The sequence below is a fragment of the Xiphophorus couchianus genome, chromosome 9, assembly GCF_001444195.1.
Source record: "Xiphophorus couchianus chromosome 9, X_couchianus-1.0, whole genome shotgun sequence".
In the NCBI taxonomy this organism is placed as follows: Eukaryota; Metazoa; Chordata; class Actinopteri; order Cyprinodontiformes; family Poeciliidae; genus Xiphophorus; species Xiphophorus couchianus.
The window spans coordinates 6,788,188-6,807,722 of record NC_040236.1 but is presented as its reverse complement, the minus strand read 5'-3'; the positions used below and the strand labels follow the sequence as shown (position 1 = coordinate 6,807,722).

Here is a 19,535-nt window from a genome sequence, read left to right as displayed (position 1 = left end):
CCAAAAGTTGTGTATTTATTTTATTTCAGAGGTATTTTATCTCCACCACCAGGTCAAATATTTTCCATGAAATTTACTCAGTAAATGTCACATTCTCTCTGCTCTCCTCTTCTTCTATATTCTGGATAAATTGCTCCAAAAAAGTCCCGTATTTTTAGGACCACAAAACAGTCACAATACTGAAATGTATAGGTATCTTCAAAACCACTTTATTCTTTATGCTGGGTTTTGCATTGTTTTCAGTCAGTTCATTGGTGTTTTGCAGCTCAACTCAACTGTACACACACAGTCAGAAAAGTGGCACAGAGCAGAGGTAGATTTGTTTTTGGACAACATGTGTTATTTGGATCTCAACCCAGTGAACAACCCGTCTACGGGACCGGTTGGGTTGTTTCCACTATCTCACCCTTTCTCTCTCTCTCTTTATTGGTGCAAATCTGGATTTTGGGACTGGACCACTCTGTTCTGGGACACGTCTGCTGAGGGGCTTGTTTAATCGGCGTCCTCTCCCATGGCTGAGAATCAGCAGTCAGGAATGTGATCTGAGTGGGCACAATGACGCTTATCCCCCCCAACAAAGTTTTTTTCTTCTTCTCCTCCTCACAAGATTTCCTTAATCGGATAATTCCTGTCTTATTGAACAAGGAGAGTAGATCATGGGCCGAGCTCTGGAAGAAAAACACTGGAGCAGAACTGAGGTCATTTATGACGAAGGAGTCTTGGACTGCTCTCACAGCTTTACAGTTCTGAATGGAGGGAGAGGTGTATTCATTTGGACCCCAAACTCTTGGCGTGCTGCAGGATGGTCCACGTGTGTGAGTGTTTCGATGTGTTTCAAAATGAGTGTGTATGTTTGCAAGTTTGTGATTGTACATTTGTGTGTGGGAAACCCAGGAAATCCAGTCTCCCATGCGCCAGCATCCATTGTGTTTGGTTTCCTCCTCTCTCTGTCCTTCTGAGTGACTGTGTGTGTGTTTAGCTGCAAAGCTTTCCTCTCTCGCTGTGTCTCTAATGAGACAGAGGAGGAAGTCCAAGCAGGAGGATTGCACTTGGCAGTGTTAACTGGAAACACTCTCATGAATGGGTCAGAGGATCTGTGTTGGTAGGATTATCATGTTCTAGAAAAAAAAAAAATACTGCTTTCATCCAAATTGTTTCTTCAGACACGCTTCTCCCTCTCCCTCTCTCTCTCCCTCCATCCGTTTGCAGGTCCTTTCTTCATTCACAACAGAACAATCTGTCCAGAACACGCACATCAAAGAATCCAGCACAGTAAATAAAGACTGGAAGATCATATGCAGAGAGGGAGAGCCGTGGAATAAACCCAGACGCCACCCTTTGTGATGTTGACTGGATTGACTCTCTGTGGTTCCACTTCGCTTCACTTTCAACTTTATTGTTTTCCGGGAGGAACGGATAAATATGCACAGCATGCTGTAGTAGGTTTCACAAAGTCAAATTTTAAATATGTCTTAAACACAACACTGTGCAAACATCTTGACTTGTTACATTTTATTAGATTTTTGCAGGCTTCTGCACTGTGTAACAAAATAAGTACGTAAATTTTATGTAGGTTGCCCTTTTCACATTAAAAATATCTTAAAGTGCTTCACAACGTAGTATAAAATAAAATAAAACAGAGGTGTGCACCAGATGTCATGAACAAAATGAATAAACAATTGAGGAGGTAAGAAAAGTAGATGTAATGTTGGATGGCTAAAAACACAGCAATAAAAATAAACTACAGAATAACAACTTAATGCCATGACCATTATGGGAAGGCTGGTTTGAAAGGATTTGTTTTAAACTGCTTTTTAAAAGACACCACAAAGTAATCTGCTATCACAGTTTCCCAAAAACCACAAAAAACTTGCAAACGAAGTAACCTTTCTGTAAGATATAGAAACAAATTTATGTCAGGGAAAATCCCTAATTGATGCCTTTAGGCTTTTAGGCAAGTGTGCATATTCCTGAGTCATTCAGTCGGAGTCAGAAAAGTAGACTAAAATTGATTCTTACCTCATATGTGCAAAACTACTAGTCATTCATGTTGTCACTAGTTTTCATTTTAACTACCAGATTTTTTCAGTTTCTTTCAAGATATTTCAAGGTTTTCTTTAGGCTTTAATTGTTTTCAAAATTTTAACCATCACTTCATAAAAAATAATAGGTTTCAAAAGGAAACTTATTGCTTCCTGACCCACTGTGATGAGTACAGACACCTGTGCCAGAATCACTACCAACCAGAATAACTAACAGTTTAGTGCCTGCTTAGCGGAGACCCAAGCCAACCCAACATGCCAAGTAAAACGATTCTGCAGCTGATAGCAAACGGACAAAAAAGGAATAGCTTGTGTAAAGGCAAAAGTCAACAGGAGAAAGGAAAACTTTTTGAGCGTCTATATTAAACTGAGAGCTAATTTTCATTTTAATCTATTAATCAATCATCTATCAATAAGTCAACTTTATTTATAACATTAGGTAGATTTGGTTATAGTGGGGTGAGTCAGCTTTCTTGCCTGACAGGAAACTTTGACACAACAATAAATACAAATATAACATTCAAATTGGTCCAGTGCTTAAGACTGCTTTTGCTTTGAAGTGTGAGCTTTCAGAATAAATAATTCTGATTTTACTCCTGAAAGAGAACACTTTCTGACCCCAAAAGTATAGAAAAAGAAGCCCAGAAATAAATGTGTCTGGCACATGCAACAAAGACCTTAATAATGCACACGACAAAGTGACATCATGTAATAAAACACAAACATAATGGACACATCTTTTGGAAACACATACTTTCTTTTTATGTTTGTACAGTCCGTTATGAGGTTGTTTGTACAATTACGAGTCTGAGGGTTAAAATGTTGTTTCTCAACTGTTTTTCCACAGGATTTGTCAACTTTCCACAGGTCATTGGGATCCATTGTTTTTCCAGGTTATTGTGACATTTGCTGGATGTTTTAAGGGGTTTTCCACCAGGGCTTCATATTCCATCACAGTGATCAGAGGAGACCAAACAAGCAGTAGCAGCACAGTTTAGGTTCAAGAAGGTCACTGCTGCTCTTACACAACATGCAGTTCACTGACCTGCAGTGTATCTGTACAGTCTGTCGTGTGGAAAACATCGCATTTGAGAAAAACACACTTGCAGTGGGGAAATTTTTGATGAGAAACGGTCAGGATGGAGGATGTTGTTTTCCCCTCATTTAATCACAAATGAGCAGGTTGGCCTTGTGCTGGACAGGAACAACTTTGTGAAAAGAAATCTTTCTTGAAAGAGTTTTTCAAATTTGCATAGTGAAGAGCTGTCCTATAATATGTTTAAAGCTAATGTCCTCTTGTGTGATAAACCATATAGAATTTCTTTACTTTCAGCCATTTTCTATACAGCATGCCTCAGCATTTTTTTTCTGGGATTGCACTTATGGTCACAAAACTCAATTTTATATCACAGCTGAGGAAACAATAGATACAAAAATGTTGTATATTGCAACTTTAAGAACTTGGAAGAAATAGCTCATAGCTTAACTATTGATTAGAATGTTAAATTTTTATTTTTGTGGGACAAAGACAAATAGTTTACCAGAACTTTCCAGAGTACAACAGGATACCTTGTTATATTTTTTTAGGGAGAAAAGTTTTGAAACTGACAAAAATCTTGTTATTCATAAACTTTGTCTGTTTTAAAAGTGTCAGGTTTAATAGATTCTACGTTACTATGATGAGTGACAAGATGAAATGAAACTGCTTGCAAATTCAATAAAAATGGAAAAACCTCTGCATCTAAGCTGTGCCACAAAGCTGCCTCTAGACATATATATCGATATATATATAGACACATCTACATCGAGATATATATATTTTTGTGGCAACCTGGGGTGGATTTTCTTTATTATGAAACCCAAATGTAAGATGTTAAAGTTTACGATAGGGGAAACCGACGACGCCACCTGAAATAACTCCAGGAAAATAGAATGGCAATAAGGACACAGGTACGTTCTACTGGAAATGAGACAAGATTCAGACAGTTCTACAAAAAATTTATTAAACTTCAATGTGTTGTTTAAATTAATAACCTGAAATTGAATGGTTAAAACAGTGAATGCATTTTTAATAAAGTTGATAATAAAATGTTTAAATTTCAAAGGAAATTGAGGCTTAGCTACCAGTGGGGGGAGAGTAGTGAGGAAAGGGGCAACATCCAGTGAAGAAAAGGGATCACCCTAGACACTACAAAAACACGGCAAACACACACACACAAAAAAGGTGCTCCAACAAAACACACAAGACAAGACACCGCCACCAGGGACCACCACCGCCACCACAGAAGCCTCAGTCCCTAAAAGAAAGACAAAAAATGAAACAATATGAGTAAAACAGTGATACAATAGCACTACAATATTGCTTTTTATCCCGTTCGTAGTGCCATCAATGCTCCCGGCAGCGGGGGAAAGTTCATACAAATCTTTTAAAACATTTCATCGTAGGCAAAACAGCAGCGAGTGTACGTCCAAATATAATAGTCGTCAGGGACTCGGGAGGAGGCTAAAAAATAGAGTAGATTATTAATACAACTGCTGATAAAAACTATAACTTACGCTGCTTACCTGTAAATCACCACACTGCCAGATAAGCAGATCCACAAGTTCGCCTATGCAGCGCAGCTGAAACAAAATACTACATAAAGGCTTAGTTTACATGAGGTGGATGTTACCTAGCCACGCTAGCGCTTACCTTCCCGGCAGCAAGCAAACAAACGAACAGATTGGTCCAGGTGTTGGAGGAGCAGCAAGGGAGGCTAAACAGATCAGACCAGCTTGCATTAATTGCTACGATTAAAGCTAACAAACAAAGAAACAGCCACGCTTACCCAGCACAGTTCAGCAAACAAAGGAAGCAGAATGAGTTGACGTCATGACGCAAGTAGTCTTGGGGGCAGGTAGAGACCTGCTTATATGCAGCAGCTGAAAATTGGCCTTAAAGTGGCAGCGTACCATTTATGCTGCTACATATATTTAAATATATATATATATATATATATATATATATATATATATATATATATACTGTATGAGAGAAAGAAAGAGACTGGAATCAATTTCAGGCCCTATATAAATCTGACACTGGGATATGAGTATTAATCTATGCATACTACAGTCTGATTTACTTTAGTAATGACGACTCTTTACGAAACAGATTTTAAAGCAATATTGCCGTTTTTTACCGTTGTAAAGATTCAAAGAACAGGGCCATATTCACGATTTTCATGAGCAAAATATTTTTGTGTTTGTGCTGCAAATGCAACGCGTATTAATGCTGAGGAACTTCTCTAACATAAATCACTTGAAAATACACTCCAACTGAAATGAACAAACAAAAATACAAGAAAATGGAACATTTACATTTCACCAGATGCTTTTTGGGAGAAGGGTTGTGTTTGTTCTCCCACGCTGTAATTTCCAGCAGAGTTTACAGTAAGGGATGACACACAGGGGCATTGAGCAAGCATTGAGAAGAGGGTCATTAACCCTGCAAAGCGTACTGGCCTACTGCTATCTTCTCTCTCTGCAGCGTGATGCAGGTGGCTGTTCCGCTGTACCACAGCTGCAAAAGAGGTCCGTAAAGGCCCATTTCCTCCTCTTATCTCAGAGTGTGCGAATGTTTACGCTGGCACATCTGAGTCAGACATGCTTGATTGTATCTAAGAGTCCAGCAGGTGGTAAACACTTGCATGTGTGCGCACATACACACGCATTTTTTTTTTCAGATATCAGCAAATGGACTTTTGACATCCTTTGTGGTGATTGCACACAATCACCATGAATCACAAAGCTAAAAGACGAAAGAGGAGGAGGAAGGGTTCACGGGTTTATCATTTGCCAGCTGGAAAACACAACCTTGATGTTTACATGTTGGGGCATAAACTTGTTTTGTTGCCATGACAACTGTCATTCAGGATGCTGAGCATGCCACACCATAGGCTAAGTATACACACACACTTTTTACGCTGCTGATGAATGTTTGGAGGTTGGTTCTTCCTGCAACAGGACTTGAAACATCCTTTCGCTCTCAGAAATGGACATGAGGATAAGACCCCACTGTTGTTTTGTTTTTCTCTGTTCTCTAACTAGGAAAACAAGGCATGGGAACGAGGAGAAACAGAAACCCCCTAAACATGATCCATCGAGGCCCTGGACTCTTTCAGAAGAGAGGAATGTGAAAAATTCTCCCTCAGGACAATCTTAAAAATAATTACTGCATATTTCAGCCTTCAAAATACGTCACAGAGATACATTAGTTTCAAAACATAAAAACACAACACAAGCCTACTGGTAAGCCTATTATCTCCAGAGTGAAATGTAAAAAATGGCTACTAACTAGGCATTATTTTAAATTTGAGCCATTTGTAGAACTATCATTTTGCAGCAATAATTTGAAATTACTTTCTATGTCACTGTAGAAATCTCTCATATTGCGAGAGAGATATATGATCTCCTGTTGTTTTTACACTTCTTCTAATAACTAAGGTTTTCAAACATTTGTTTCTGCAAAGTTTTCTTAAATTCCTAACACAGCAATTAAAGGAAGTTGAAGTCTTGACTTTGATTAGGTCACTTAAGAATTTTTATTCTTTTCTCTTTCAGACATTATTTTCTAGATTTCAGCTGTCAGACAATGTCCTCACATTTGGCTCTATAAACTGAATAGCAAATATTCATCTGTTGTACAAAGCATACCAAAATCCTGGGAGAAAAGCACAAGTCACTACCTCTCTGCCACTATACTTGACACTTGGAATGCATTGCTATAGGGCAGGGGTGTCATACTCCAGTCCTCAAGGACCGCTGTCCTGCAAGTTTTAGATGTGCCTCTGCTGCACCATACCTGAATAGAATAATTAGGTCATTAGCAAGGCTCTGGAGAACTGATCTACACAAGGAGGAGGTAATTAAGCCATTTCATTCCAGTGTTTTGTACCAGTGGCACATCTAAAACCTGAGGACTGGAGTTTGACATCAGTGTTAAAGGGCATTAAATTGAAATAAATAAACTGAGACCATTATTGTGGGTCTCTTGGCTTCTTCATTAGTTTTCACCGTCTCTGCTCTGTCAGTGTCTTCGCAGGTTTGCAGTTGTGCCGTTCCCTTTGAATTTTATGTGATGGACTGAGCAGTGATCTATAAAATCTTCAATACTTGGTTTGTTTTCTAGCCTAGAACTGCTTTAAACCTCTCCTCCAGGCCTGCATGCCGTGTTTATTCACTAATGTCCACTTACAAATGTCTGGGTTTTTCACAGGACAGCTGTGTTTAAACTGAGATCAAAATACACAAAGGTGGACTGTATTTACCAACAATATGAAAAAGGGGGCTGATGCACCCACACTTGATTTTTTTACTCAAAACATTTTGATAAAACCTTTATGCCTTTCATTTCAGCGTTACAGAATGTTAAGAGTTCAGGGATTGTGAATTCTTTTTTACAATAATAGCATCCATTCATGCCAGCCAGGCATTATATTTGAATTATCACTGTGAAAGCAACACTGACTTCTGTGTTTATCTTATATCGGCTACTTGTTTTTTCTGACTTTACATAATGCTGAGCAATGTTTGATAGCCTCTCTGTGGGAACTTTGTGGGTAAAAATGAGCACAGGTGTGTTCGTACTGCAGGAGACAACAACCCTGCTGGCTTTATTTTTGTAATCTTTATAATACGTCAATAATCTCGCAGTGCAAACACTTAGTATAAAATATCATCTTTAACAAAATGTACATTCACATAAAACATTTCCATAAATACATCTTCAACAAAAGGAACCTGACAAATATCAAATAATTTAGAATATATCTCAGAAATAGACAATATCAGCAGGTAATACCTACATATAACAACTAAAACCCGTATCATACAGTATGAAAATATCCAATTTACAGAAAAAATATTATGCACAAATAATTTCCAATAACTTTCCATCAACTTTTTTAAAGCAACTTTATAAAAATCCTCATTTCAAAGCTCAAAGAAAGCATCTGAGATACTAGATATTTACTCTATGTTAAAGATAAGTACAACACCTTTGTCATTTAAATGCTCCAAAATTGACACTTGCCTTTGATTTTAGTTTTAAAAAAAACTGTCCAGGAACAGTTAAAATAGTAAAAATCCAGGCATTCAACACAAAAAAGATCCCACGAGAACCGTAGTCACACGCATTGAGTTGTGCTACAGCTCGACACGAAAAGTTTGATATGTTTATGAAAATAGGTTGGCACGTTTGAAAGAAACAGCTACCTGTTTTAATACAGCAAAAGCAGGGAGGAGGTTTAGAAGGAGGAGGAACCCCCCTGCCCTTCCAAACCGATCTGCTTCGGCCTGGTGTCTATCTATCCTGAAATACATCCTCATTAAGATTCAAACACCAAGCTTATAAAGAAGACGTGTCAATAAAGCACCTTACATTCAAGAGGAACCGCTACTGTTAGCGCATGCATGAGGACGACATTAAAAAAAGAGCCTCCGCGTGTGTGCTGCTTGGCCTGCATCCGTGTTTCATCAAAGCATGCATGTATGAGCCGCAGGCTTGCAGGCATTGCATGCAAAAACTGATTACAGGAGAGTTAATGGCTGTGGTAAGCCGTACTATGAGTGCTGTACTATAAAATAAATCATCTGGGTTTGCATGACGAAGCCAGAACCAGAGGTTTGGGTGTCTCCTCATAAACGCACACATTTTCTTTTCTCAACCGAGACGGTTTTGAGTTGAATAAAAATAGCAGAATAGAACATTTTAACAGGAGCATAAACGTCTTCATAAACAGAAAAAAGGTTTTCTTTAAAAAAATAAATAATTCAGAGAGAAAGAGGGAATCACACCAAACTGAAACAAAAGTTCTCTAAGTCATGCTTCAACTCCACAGAGATAAAGACCAGTGTGGCTAGCTATGCACACTCTATTAGCTACAAACACTATCAGGTCAACTTAGGACCCAGCAGGCTACAGCATGCAAAGAGTGAACGCGCTGAGATAAGAGACAAACTGCTTTATTGCTACACTTTGACGAGGAAGAGTCTGGAAGTCAAGCATCACAGGGAAACGGACGGCAAACGCGACTGAAATGCAGCAGTGGCATCATGCACTTAGAGAAATTTTCTTTTAAAAAAACGTTACGTGCGCCGTCAGAGGGTTTTAATAAGGTGAACGGCATCCCCGACCCGTAACTGCCTTAAGGCAATGCCTTGTTTTGTTTTTTGTTGGTTTATTTTTTGGCAAGATTATTCCATTACCTGCCTGCACTGATCAAACATTTGGTTTTAAAAATACTCTGACAGCAATAAACGTGTTAACAATTCATCTTCACTCAGCTCCAAAACTCCAGAAATCAACTAAAAGGCAACACAAATGAGCCATAGACATTTGTGAGGACTGGCTGCTAAGGCAACAGCACTGATGTCTTATCTACACTCTAATGAAATGGTTAGTTTAAAGGAATTCCCAGGTGTTGATTGTTGTGAGAGGCTTGCATGCTACACCGTCAGTTGTGGAAAAAGGTTTTGGCAGATCCCAGAGACTTCCTTGGCCTTGGGTTGATGATGAAGCAACGTGGCTAAAACATCCCATATCCTGATTGAGACAACCTGCTTCAACGGGGAAGGGTGAGTCCAATCGAGGCGTCAGACCGTCCCATAGAAAAACCAGACTTGAGTCCAGGCCTCCTGCTGAAGAATCAGCTTATTTGCCTTCCTGTGCTCCAGAAACACAACAACAAAGAGCGGATACAAGCTTTTCTCTGCTACAGCGATTCTTTAACCCACCTCCATTCTTATTTTTTTGTTTCCCAAATTCTCTTTGAGAGTGCATGCATCACACCATTGCTGCAGAAGCAGATGGAAGGTATCTGGTGGTGCTGGTGGAGGGGGTTGGTTTGGGCACGCCCGGGCTTGGGGTCCTGATGTTGGAATAGCTGGTCACTGTGGGTGCGGGGCTTAGCCTGGTGCAAACACTGCCATGTGTGAAGGCGCTCGACCGGCGCTCGCTGTTAGTGTGCTGCAGCTGCTGGCTCTGAGAGGGCCTGCTCCCTTTCCTGCGGCCCTCCAAAAAGTATGTAAGCATCTGACCTTTGCCCTTCACACTGACCTGACCACGACACACAAAGTCGTAGTAGTCGGTAATGAGGCGGTAGACGTCCTCTGTCACCTGGAGAGTGAAAAAAGAGGTCTAACGTTATTTGGAACCAACATTTTAAATAGTTAAATATTAATCTGCATCGCCTATTAAATATACGGTAACATAACATTATTACTACCTGCCTAATACTGTGTTGTCCTCCTTTTGTCATCAGAACAGCTCTTATCGGAGGACCCATAGATGAGACTGGATTCCTTAATATTTTTGAAAGTGTCTTATCCAGCCATGTATATGTGTATGTGATATGTGATATATGTGTAATCATACATATATGTTACACTTAATGCTATTTCAGATTCTTTACAATTTTGATTACAATAAACATTCTTTTCATTTTACTGGGTGCCCAAAACCATGTGACTTTGGCATGTAAGCCTTACAAATGAGTTGGTGTTAAAGACTTTATTCTGGAAGTGTCCTCCACGACAGTAATCTGTGCTTTAAAAACAAAAAAGAAAATGAGACAAAAGTTTTTCCAAAATGTATTTATTTTTGTTGATCTTTTCAGTTAGCTGATTTTCAACAAACCCACATTTCTTTATTTAAAAATAGTTTTTAAGGGGCCTAATGTAATATTCTAAATGTAAATGTTATGCTTTCATTAGATATAAATGTAAAATTATTACAATTAACAGAAATAAAGGCTTTCAGAAATTTATCTGTGCATACGTAGCCTGCATATTTCACTTACTGATATAGTTCCTACCATAAATGGGATTTTCAATGATGATCAAATTATTTTAATGTGTTTATATATGTATATATTATACACATTCAGTGCCAGACTGTCAGGGCTGCAAAAACAGGCCCTGTGCAAAAATACATTAATTTTCAGAAATTCATATTTCAAATATAATGAAATGAGGAATAAAGTCTCAAAACTAAAACATTTTCTATACATTGTTTTCAATTTTTGACAGTTATAAAGACTGTTAAAAGTGCACAAATCAAAAACTGTCCAAAGCATGAACAAAATGGATAACTATTTAGAAAACTATTGATGAAAACAAGCCATTTAAAGGATTACAGGAAAGTCGGGCTGCTTAGAAACAAAATATAGGTTTGTGTATGAAACTGTACCAATATTTTATGTCAACACTGAAAATAATACATACCAAAACAATTATCTCAAAAATTCCACCAAAACACCAAACAAACAGAACACAGATGGTTCACAAGTTAATAACAACTTTCCTAGAGCTATGGCTGGTTGCTAAAGCAAAAACATGACTACTGCTTCTTAAAAAAAACACACTTAAGATTAGGTGAAAACATCACAGGGTGCATGCAGGAATTAGCAACACAACAGAGGCCCTTTTCGGAAATCCACTTGTTTTTACAAATCTGATGACGTCTGTGTAACTACTAAGAAAGCTGCATGGAGCTCTGCCTAAACAATCTCAACAACATGTTTAATGAGGGAAAACAAACTGTTTACATCTACTTTGCCATTACATACAGAGTAGCTGTTGCTTATAGATTGATACTTGTTTCTTGCACAACTCCAACAGGTTATACAAATAAAGGCCTTGCAGGTTTTTGTTTACAGAGATGAAAGAAAGTCCTTCACAGGAAACAGTAAATCTCTATAATATTTGTAATATTCTTAAGCTCAGAGAAGAGAAATGTTTAGATCCTGTCCAAGGCTCATATGTGTTATGTAACAGCAATGCTTTAAAAATCAGGCCTGTGCTTATATATATTATAAATTATATATATAATATAACATAACATAATATAATATAATATAATATAATATAATATAATATAATATAATATAATATAATGTAATATATACAGTAATATAATAAACTTATTAATTTCACACAATTAATTATTTTTCACTCCCTCTTACATGGTTTCTTTTTATCTGAAATGTATCACTAGGCAGGTGTGGAACAATGTAGTAAAAATTCTTCAGTTTGTCTTTCAGTGTTGCACAGTTTTAGACCAGTATGAACTACAAATAACTATAATTTCTGGTTTGTTCGTGCTGATGTTGGCTCTATCTGAGTTGTTTGGGCAATTCAAACTAAATTAAATATGTTGAGAAGATTTGTTGAAATGCTCAACATCAGTGATCTCAGAATTATCTCATGTTTAGAGGAAAGATAAATAAAGATAAAAGAGGGCAATTATGAGCAAATTATAAAGAGGTCATTGTGAGTTTTAGTGAAACTCAAAACATACTGAATCAGAACTGCTTTCATGCAATATTTGGCTGGCTACTGCATCTCAAATCTTCTGCATATCAATGATAGATTTGTCCAGTTGGATGGCCTCAACTTTCCTCACTGCACACACCTGATGGATGTTTTTAGTGACAGAGATGCAAAAAAGGCAGGGAGAAAGTCATAGAAACGTTGTATAATAGTAAAGAAAGAAAAGGAACTGATGAATTTGTATTAACTATAATCAATATCATTGTTGCATTTTGCCTGTTTACTGATAGGGTGCATTTACCATCTTAAACCACCTTCGATAAAGAAAAGGCCTGGTGGTGTGATTTATTTATTTATTTTTTGCTAAACTGTAAATATAAAAAAAAAAAGATTTTTTTTTTGTTTAAAAGCTTTAAAGCTTCAAATGATAAACAACTTTTGTCGTAGAGAAATTAATCATGGATTAAACTCTAATGCTTAACTTTTTTAGGAAAGCATCAAGTTAGTCCAAGTAATTTGCTGTAGCCCCAGTGTAGCTTTTTGCAGTTAAACTGCTGCAGCAGTACTTTAAGTCTCCTACCTGTATTTTTCCTTGGACTCCCGTACTGTCCATCCTGCTGGCTACGTTGACTGTGTTTCCCCAGATGTCGTACTGAGGCCTCCGGGCTCCAATAACTCCTGCCACCACAGGACCAACATTGATTCCTGGTGTAACCATAGTGAACAAAAGTCCCATAATCACTTACAAACATGTTACACTTAAGGTTATTTCAGATTTTTTTCCCATGTGACTTTGGTGCATAAGCCTTACAAGTGAGTTGGTCTTAATGGATCTACAGTACTGGAAATGCCCTCCAAGAAAATTATCTGTGACCAAAGTTTTTCCAAAATGTACTTATTTTTGTTTATCGTTTTTTACTTATACAATTTAAAATCATACTTTTCCCTCCTGTAATCAGTACCTGGAAGTTAAGTGAAATTTACAGCAGGTTGCAAATCTGATTTATTGAAAGTCCTGCATTAAGGCACCACCTATAGTAAGCGTACCCAGTTTTTTATAGCTCAGTGCTAACACAAGAAAACAAACACAAATACTTTCATTCTTAAAAGCCACAAATTGTAAATGTTGAATGTTAGAAACAAGTGGAATCACAGACTAGAGTAATTTTAAAGTATAAAAAACAATCAAACCTTACAGATGTCTATGCTGTGTGTGACTATTTCTCTTAACCACACAGTTGGATATCAGATTTATAGTAATGAACAAGAAAAATCTAAATCATTATAGCTCATCATTGTAGAGCTGCAGCAAGGACAGACATTTTGGTGTAAAAAAACCAATTTTCTATTCTACCACTACAAACTCAAGCATGTGAAATTACTTAAACAAGACAGGAATTTAACTGGAATTGTGTGACATGACATAAAGATGGAGCTTTCTTTCATATGAGCCTGATATTGCCACAATGGTTAAAGACCCATCTCCTTGTACACTCCAACTTTAGGAAATATGACACAAGAGTAAGAGTAGCTTGAAGATAAACTGTGTTTTTCAAAGTTTTAACAGCAGAAGTGTCAGTAACCACCAAATTAGCAAAAACATGTGGCAATTTTAATTCACAATCAATAAATGTGATCGAAAAGGTCAGGCTTTTCTAAATCTTTCACAGAGAGACTATGCTACTATCACAAGGTAAGTTTTATTTGAAGGTGTTTATGCATCTTTACCACAGGTGTCAGTAAGTGTGGAGGGAGCTGTATGTGACTGTCTAGAGAACGGGGTCTCACACTGCATTCCTCTGTTAATGAGCAAACAATGCAGCCAGATGTGCTGCAGCAGAGCAACACCTATTTGTTGGGGACTCTGGCCTTCACATAATGAAGATCGAGACCACTGGTCTAGAGTGAAAAAATGTTAAAATAGCATGAGCTGTCAAAATATCCGCTTGAAAAGCCACCTTCTGTTTCTTAATAAAAAGCCGCTTACCCTCAGAAGAAACAACTATTTTTATAAATGTGGAATCACTTAAAACAAAAGCTCAAAGGTGATGTTAGTTTGTTCCAAAAGAGTCATAGAAAGCATGAAATATGTTTCTTCCCGCTAAAACGCTGTGGTATCATGTCGTAACAAATGAAGGGTAGTGTTTCTCTTGGTTCATGTTAATGCCTGAAACATGAAGTTTGTTTAACTGCCAACTAAATTAAGCAAATAAAACAGCCTGACTCTGCAGACAGGATAGCTCTATGTACACCAGCGTATACTGGGATTAAACAAAACTCTCCACAGGATACTGAACACAATGGACCCAAGAACTTCAACTGACAGGCTTCCTGGAGGTGATGCTCTGTTTGTGATGTATTTTCCTGGCAAATTTACTGGAATGGGCCTCCCCCAAGGTTAAAAGGTCTTTAATGTTTGGACCACTCAGAGAGTTTGGCTCTTTACTCACCTACTCTCAGAACAAAGTCATTATAGGACTGGTAGTTGATGGCATCCAGAACATCGAACATCTCAATGGCAAAGTCTGACACTGTGCATAAATGTGAGGTGATGGACTTTTTAGTCTACAAAAAAAGCACACATTAAAAGGACAAATTAGTTTGAAACATGAAAAAAAAAATCTCAGACATAAAAAGGGCTATATTCAGCAGAGACGAAGTAATAAAAGTGTTCAACTTAATTTTTGAAAGACAAACATGCAGATTTTCAATTCAGTATGTGATTTATTTATTCATTTATTATTACTATATACAAGGGAGCGACAGTGGCGAAGGCGGTAGGAGTTCGTCGTGCAATCAGTAAATCGCTGGTTTGATTTCCAGTGAACAAGACATTTCAGACTGACCCAAAGCAGGTACAATCAAGTGTGTGAATGCGACCTTTGAGATTTCAGTTTGAGATACAAAGAACATTATAAATAAAATTGATTATTATTGTGCAAATCTTAAGTGATCTGTCTATGTCAATAAAAAATAATCCCTAAGCCAGGTGAGTTATTCCAGAAGCTTACTGTAAAGTACAGCAGGTCTAATGTTATTAAAAGAACTTGAGAGAAAAAAAAACACGTCTATAGAGCTGCTGGCCTCATCTGGCATATTTGGTGACATAATACTGGTTCATTTCTTACTGGAGTTTAGGGGACTTTATGATTGTTTCATTGGTCTTACAGTTATTAGAAACTGGACGTAAACTATGGGGAAAAAAACCTTACCCTAACTCTACCATAGTCCAAAAAGCCATAGTCCAAAAAGAAACCCCTCTGAAATTAGAGGCCCTGAGTAACAACTGAACAAAATAATAAAAAAAGAGATATTATCTCAGTTTTGCATTTTGTTGTATAACTGCATTAAGAATGTATATTAGCCTGCTTTTTTGTAATCCTAACTGGATTAGCTGTGTGAAAATCCAGAAATACTACAACAGAGCACCCTCCAAACAGCAACTATAGCTTGAGCTTCCTTTAATCTCTGCAGGCATTTCAGAAAGGACTCCTTTGTCTGTCATCTTTAGCTTAGTTTAAGAAAGCTTCAGGAATGAAGAATGTACTAATGCCACAGAGATCAGCAATTCCTCACATTTTACGTGTTAGTGTTTTAAATAAGCTAGGCACATGAAACACATTGGATCTCTATAAAATAAAGTCAGATACTGCGCTAACATTCACAAACACAAAATCTAATCCTGATCTAAATACAAATACCACGAGTACCTTGGAAGCAGTCGTAGGAACCAGCCCCACGGCAGCCATATATGTGCTGCCAATGGTCTTGATTTTCTCAATATCCCTGTAGCATTCTTTGTCCATGAGCTGCAAAAAGTATTAAAAATGGTAAAAAACACTCCCATAAAACTTTTTCTTTTTTAATTCGCAAATTATCAGTAAATTTATTTATTGCAGCTAGAATATTTAAAGCATGTTTTGTAAATGAGTGTTTCATGTTGCTGATTACAGATCCAACCAGGCCAAAAGTCATCTGCAAGTAATTTGTTACATTGAAGAACTTTCCCAACCATAACCAAAGCTCGGTATATTACATCAGTAAACATGGTATTTCTATAAACCTCACTCCAGCCCACAATCTCATTTTTAAAAGATGACGCTCTATATGTCACCCTGTAGTAAGAAGGGGCTCGTGGACCTGAGATCTGCAATGTGGAAAAAACATCTAAAAACAGATGATTTATAGTACAGATGGGCGAATGGAACGAATCGTTCTACCAACCTCGTCAAAGTCCGCAATGATCTCATTGAGAAGCCTCAAACACTCGACTCCCATGTTGTTCCCATCCAGCTCAATGTAGAAGTCATTGAAGTTGGCAATAGAGGCAAACAGAACACCAACTTGAGCGTAGGACTGATAGTAAAGATCCTAAAGCGGTGATAGAGAAAAAGTATTACCTTCCAGTATTTCTTTACTGCTAGTTTATTTGTTACACACTTTAATATCCTTTGACAAACCCTCTCTAAACAACCCTTTTTATAAAGCTTCTTCAGACCACCTGGATGTATTGCATGGTGCATGCTTTGTATTCTGAGTTTCTCTTTTAGCTGCTCAAAAAGAAATATGAAATTATGCAAAAATGGACCAAAATTGCCAAATGCAAAACTTAAGTAGAACCCTCATCAGTGTTGGCAATGACAATGCCGAAATGTCCGCAGGCAGAAGCAGAAGCATCACACAGTGAGAATGCTTTCTGCAACCACACTGTTAGTGGCCTGGAACCTTAAGTCCCACAGTGTTGTGCCGTCTATGGCTGAACTTTAGCCTAGAGGAAACAGAGGAAGTCTTTCTAAACGCTGCATCTCTGTGGGGGTCAGCTGGAAGCAAACTTCCTTGCTGATCCACACCATCTGATGCATTACCCCGTTGATTGTTGAAGGATAAACTACTGTTTTGTTTCTATTTTTGCTTGTGAATTCCAAAACCCATAAATGTGAATGTGCTGTTTCCAAAAACTGTTAAGAATAACTATTTAAATGTATGAGTAATATTCCCTTACAGATGCTAAAATATCCCATGTGGATTTTTGTGCTATTTAGAACTCTGCAGGCATGATGTGGATGCATTGATTTTTCACTGCTTTGTGCAGATTCCAAAAATTAAATAACTAAAAGTAAATCTTTATCTTGAGTCACTTCAACTCTTTTATGCACTTAAAATGTCTGGCCGTAGGTTGTGTCTGGGAAAAGAATACAGATGTACTGAATTTTTATTTCTGTGAAGTCCTTGTAGTTCCCATTAGCTCTTTTTAAAAATCAGAATGTAGCAGTTATTCACATAATTTTCCTGCTGTTTCCTCTGACTTATTTTAGTAATTGTTAAAGAACCAAGATGAACATTTCCAAAAACTCAATTTTCTTTAAGGCATTTACTACTTTCATGATTTAAGCTTTTCAATTTAAATGCCACATATAAATTCAGTTCAAGCTCTGTTACTTGTTAAAACGATGAGGAGATAATTAGGAAATAGCAGACACCTGTCCTCTTTTTCAGCTGCTGCAAAACAGAACTGCATACTAAATACCTTCAGGTATTTTTTTTTCTTTAATTTCCACATAACGTTTATACTTGTTTCAGATCAAATTTTTAAACAAGACAAATATAACATAGGTGAACACAAAATGCAGATTTCAAATGATAATTTTATTCAAGTTTTCCCTCATCAGTCCACATAATGTTTTCCTAAATGTGTTGCAAATCATCAAGATAATTTTTGGCAAATGTGAGATTTTTTTGGGGGGGGGGGGGGGGGGTTGCGCTTTTTGGGTTGAGCTGTAGTTTTGTCCTTGGAACTCTCCCAAAAGTGTCATTTTTTATTTTTCTCTTGAATCATAAGCACTTACTTTAACTGAGGCAAGTCAGGCCTGCGGTGCCTTACTGTTTTGTAACCCTCCTAGATCAGTTTTTGATGTACTCTTGGAGTAACTTTGGTATACACTCCTGGGAAAGCTTACCACTTTCAGATATTTTCTGCATTTAGAGGTAATGTCACTGTGGTTCAGGATCTATTAACCTACTTCATGCTGCAAAGAATGAGCTTACCTGCAAAACATTACTGTACTTTTGGTGGAGAAATCTACATTTTTAAATTTTTGTGGCATGATTTATTCATTTTAATTATATTATTTATTGTTCCTTTAAAACAAAGTTGTATTGTTTTATATGAACAAATATACTGAAGGTTTTTGTTGTTTGTTTAGGATATGCATGTGTTTTTACTAAATGGGTGGAGGTCCTTATAATGACAACATCCTAAACCACGGGATGGTTGAGACATAAACCTTTAAAGAAATCCTGCAGTTTCAAAAGCCAATAGAACATGGGTTTTATTGACTGGTAACATTATAATTCAGAACAACAGCTGAGGGCAAGCCTATTTCTGTAAACTCTGCTCCGGTGCACAAACTTTATCAGGGCCTGTAACAGGATTAAACATGGCTCCATATGTCATCTCAGGGTAACATAAACGGGAGGGAACATGATTATTGACTATTTTCACCCATTCATTGTAGAAAAAGGCCACAGAGCAGCTGCTGAACCACAGTTTATAGCTGAAATGTGAGAATGTTACCTATTCTCACATTTCTGGTCTTTGCCGTTTTAGAAGCAATTTACAGAGCTATGAGAAAATTAGAAGTGTTGCTCTTTTTTTTACCTCAAAGTCACTGGGTTAAAATTCAGCTTTTTGCAGATTGTTATCCTTTTTTCACTCTTCTATGTACAGAGAAAAATTCAGCTTTGTGGAATGCATAGATTTAGGTTTCCTTTATCTATTTAAACTTGATATTTTTGCATTTATCATATTTTTTGTAGGTTGTTTCTGGATTTCTTTTTACTGTAACCTTACAGATTCCTCACCATGTTCCTGGGGTTTGACATTAGGAAGTGCTGAGCCACATGAGCCGGCAGCAGGTTAAATAGGATCCTCTTATTATCCAGCTTCACCTTCTCCATGTCATCCCTCTCCTCCTCTGCCTGGAATCATAACAAACAGAGGAGAGGGACAGTTTTCTTTACACCGGAAATGACACTAATGGTTAAATGGTGGGGTGCTCTACATGGAATTGTAATGGCAAGTCCTTATCACTAGAGGGAGATAATGATTTGCAAACAAGGCAGAGATGGAGCTGTTCTTAAAATAGTAACAGTCAGGCTTTTGTTCCACAGACAAAACACAAG

At 37.4% G+C, this 19,535-nt stretch overlaps 1 protein-coding gene and 2 long non-coding RNA genes across 5 annotated transcripts in view; 1 reads left to right on the top strand and 2 right to left on the bottom strand.

Annotated features, from left to right (window-relative positions):
• The first annotated feature begins 439 nt into the window (after positions 1-439).
• Positions 440-4,259, top strand: LOC114150332 (uncharacterized). 3 transcript variants are annotated; one of them, XR_003596722.1, is made up of 3 exons: positions 440-815; positions 895-1,102; positions 1,210-4,259. It is a non-coding gene; the product is annotated as an uncharacterized LOC114150332 (long non-coding RNA). The 3 variants fall into 3 exon arrangements; XR_003596721.1 differs by having other exon boundaries at positions 444-815; positions 980-1,102; XR_003596720.1 differs by having other exon boundaries at positions 443-1,102.
• On the bottom strand, positions 4,024-4,911 carry LOC114150331 (uncharacterized). Its single transcript, XR_003596719.1, has 2 exons — positions 4,871-4,911; positions 4,024-4,798 (listed from the first exon to the last, which is right to left on the bottom strand). It is a non-coding gene; the product is annotated as an uncharacterized LOC114150331 (long non-coding RNA).
• A 2,752-nt stretch (positions 4,912-7,663) lies between these two features.
• LOC114151481 (adenylate cyclase type 1-like) overlaps positions 7,664-19,535 on the bottom strand; it is a 45,687-nt gene continuing 33,815 nt past the window's right edge. Inside the window, exons 15-20 of the mRNA XM_028028721.1 lie at positions 19,215-19,331; positions 16,578-16,724; positions 16,064-16,162; positions 14,804-14,918; positions 12,934-13,058; positions 7,664-10,200 (exon numbers count right to left, since the gene is read on the bottom strand). Of these exons, the coding sequence (XP_027884522.1) occupies positions 9,868-10,200; positions 12,934-13,058; positions 14,804-14,918; positions 16,064-16,162; positions 16,578-16,724; positions 19,215-19,331 (936 nt within the window). The 3' untranslated portion in view covers positions 7,664-9,867. The remainder of the gene's footprint in view (positions 10,201-12,933; positions 13,059-14,803; positions 14,919-16,063; positions 16,163-16,577; positions 16,725-19,214; positions 19,332-19,535) is intronic.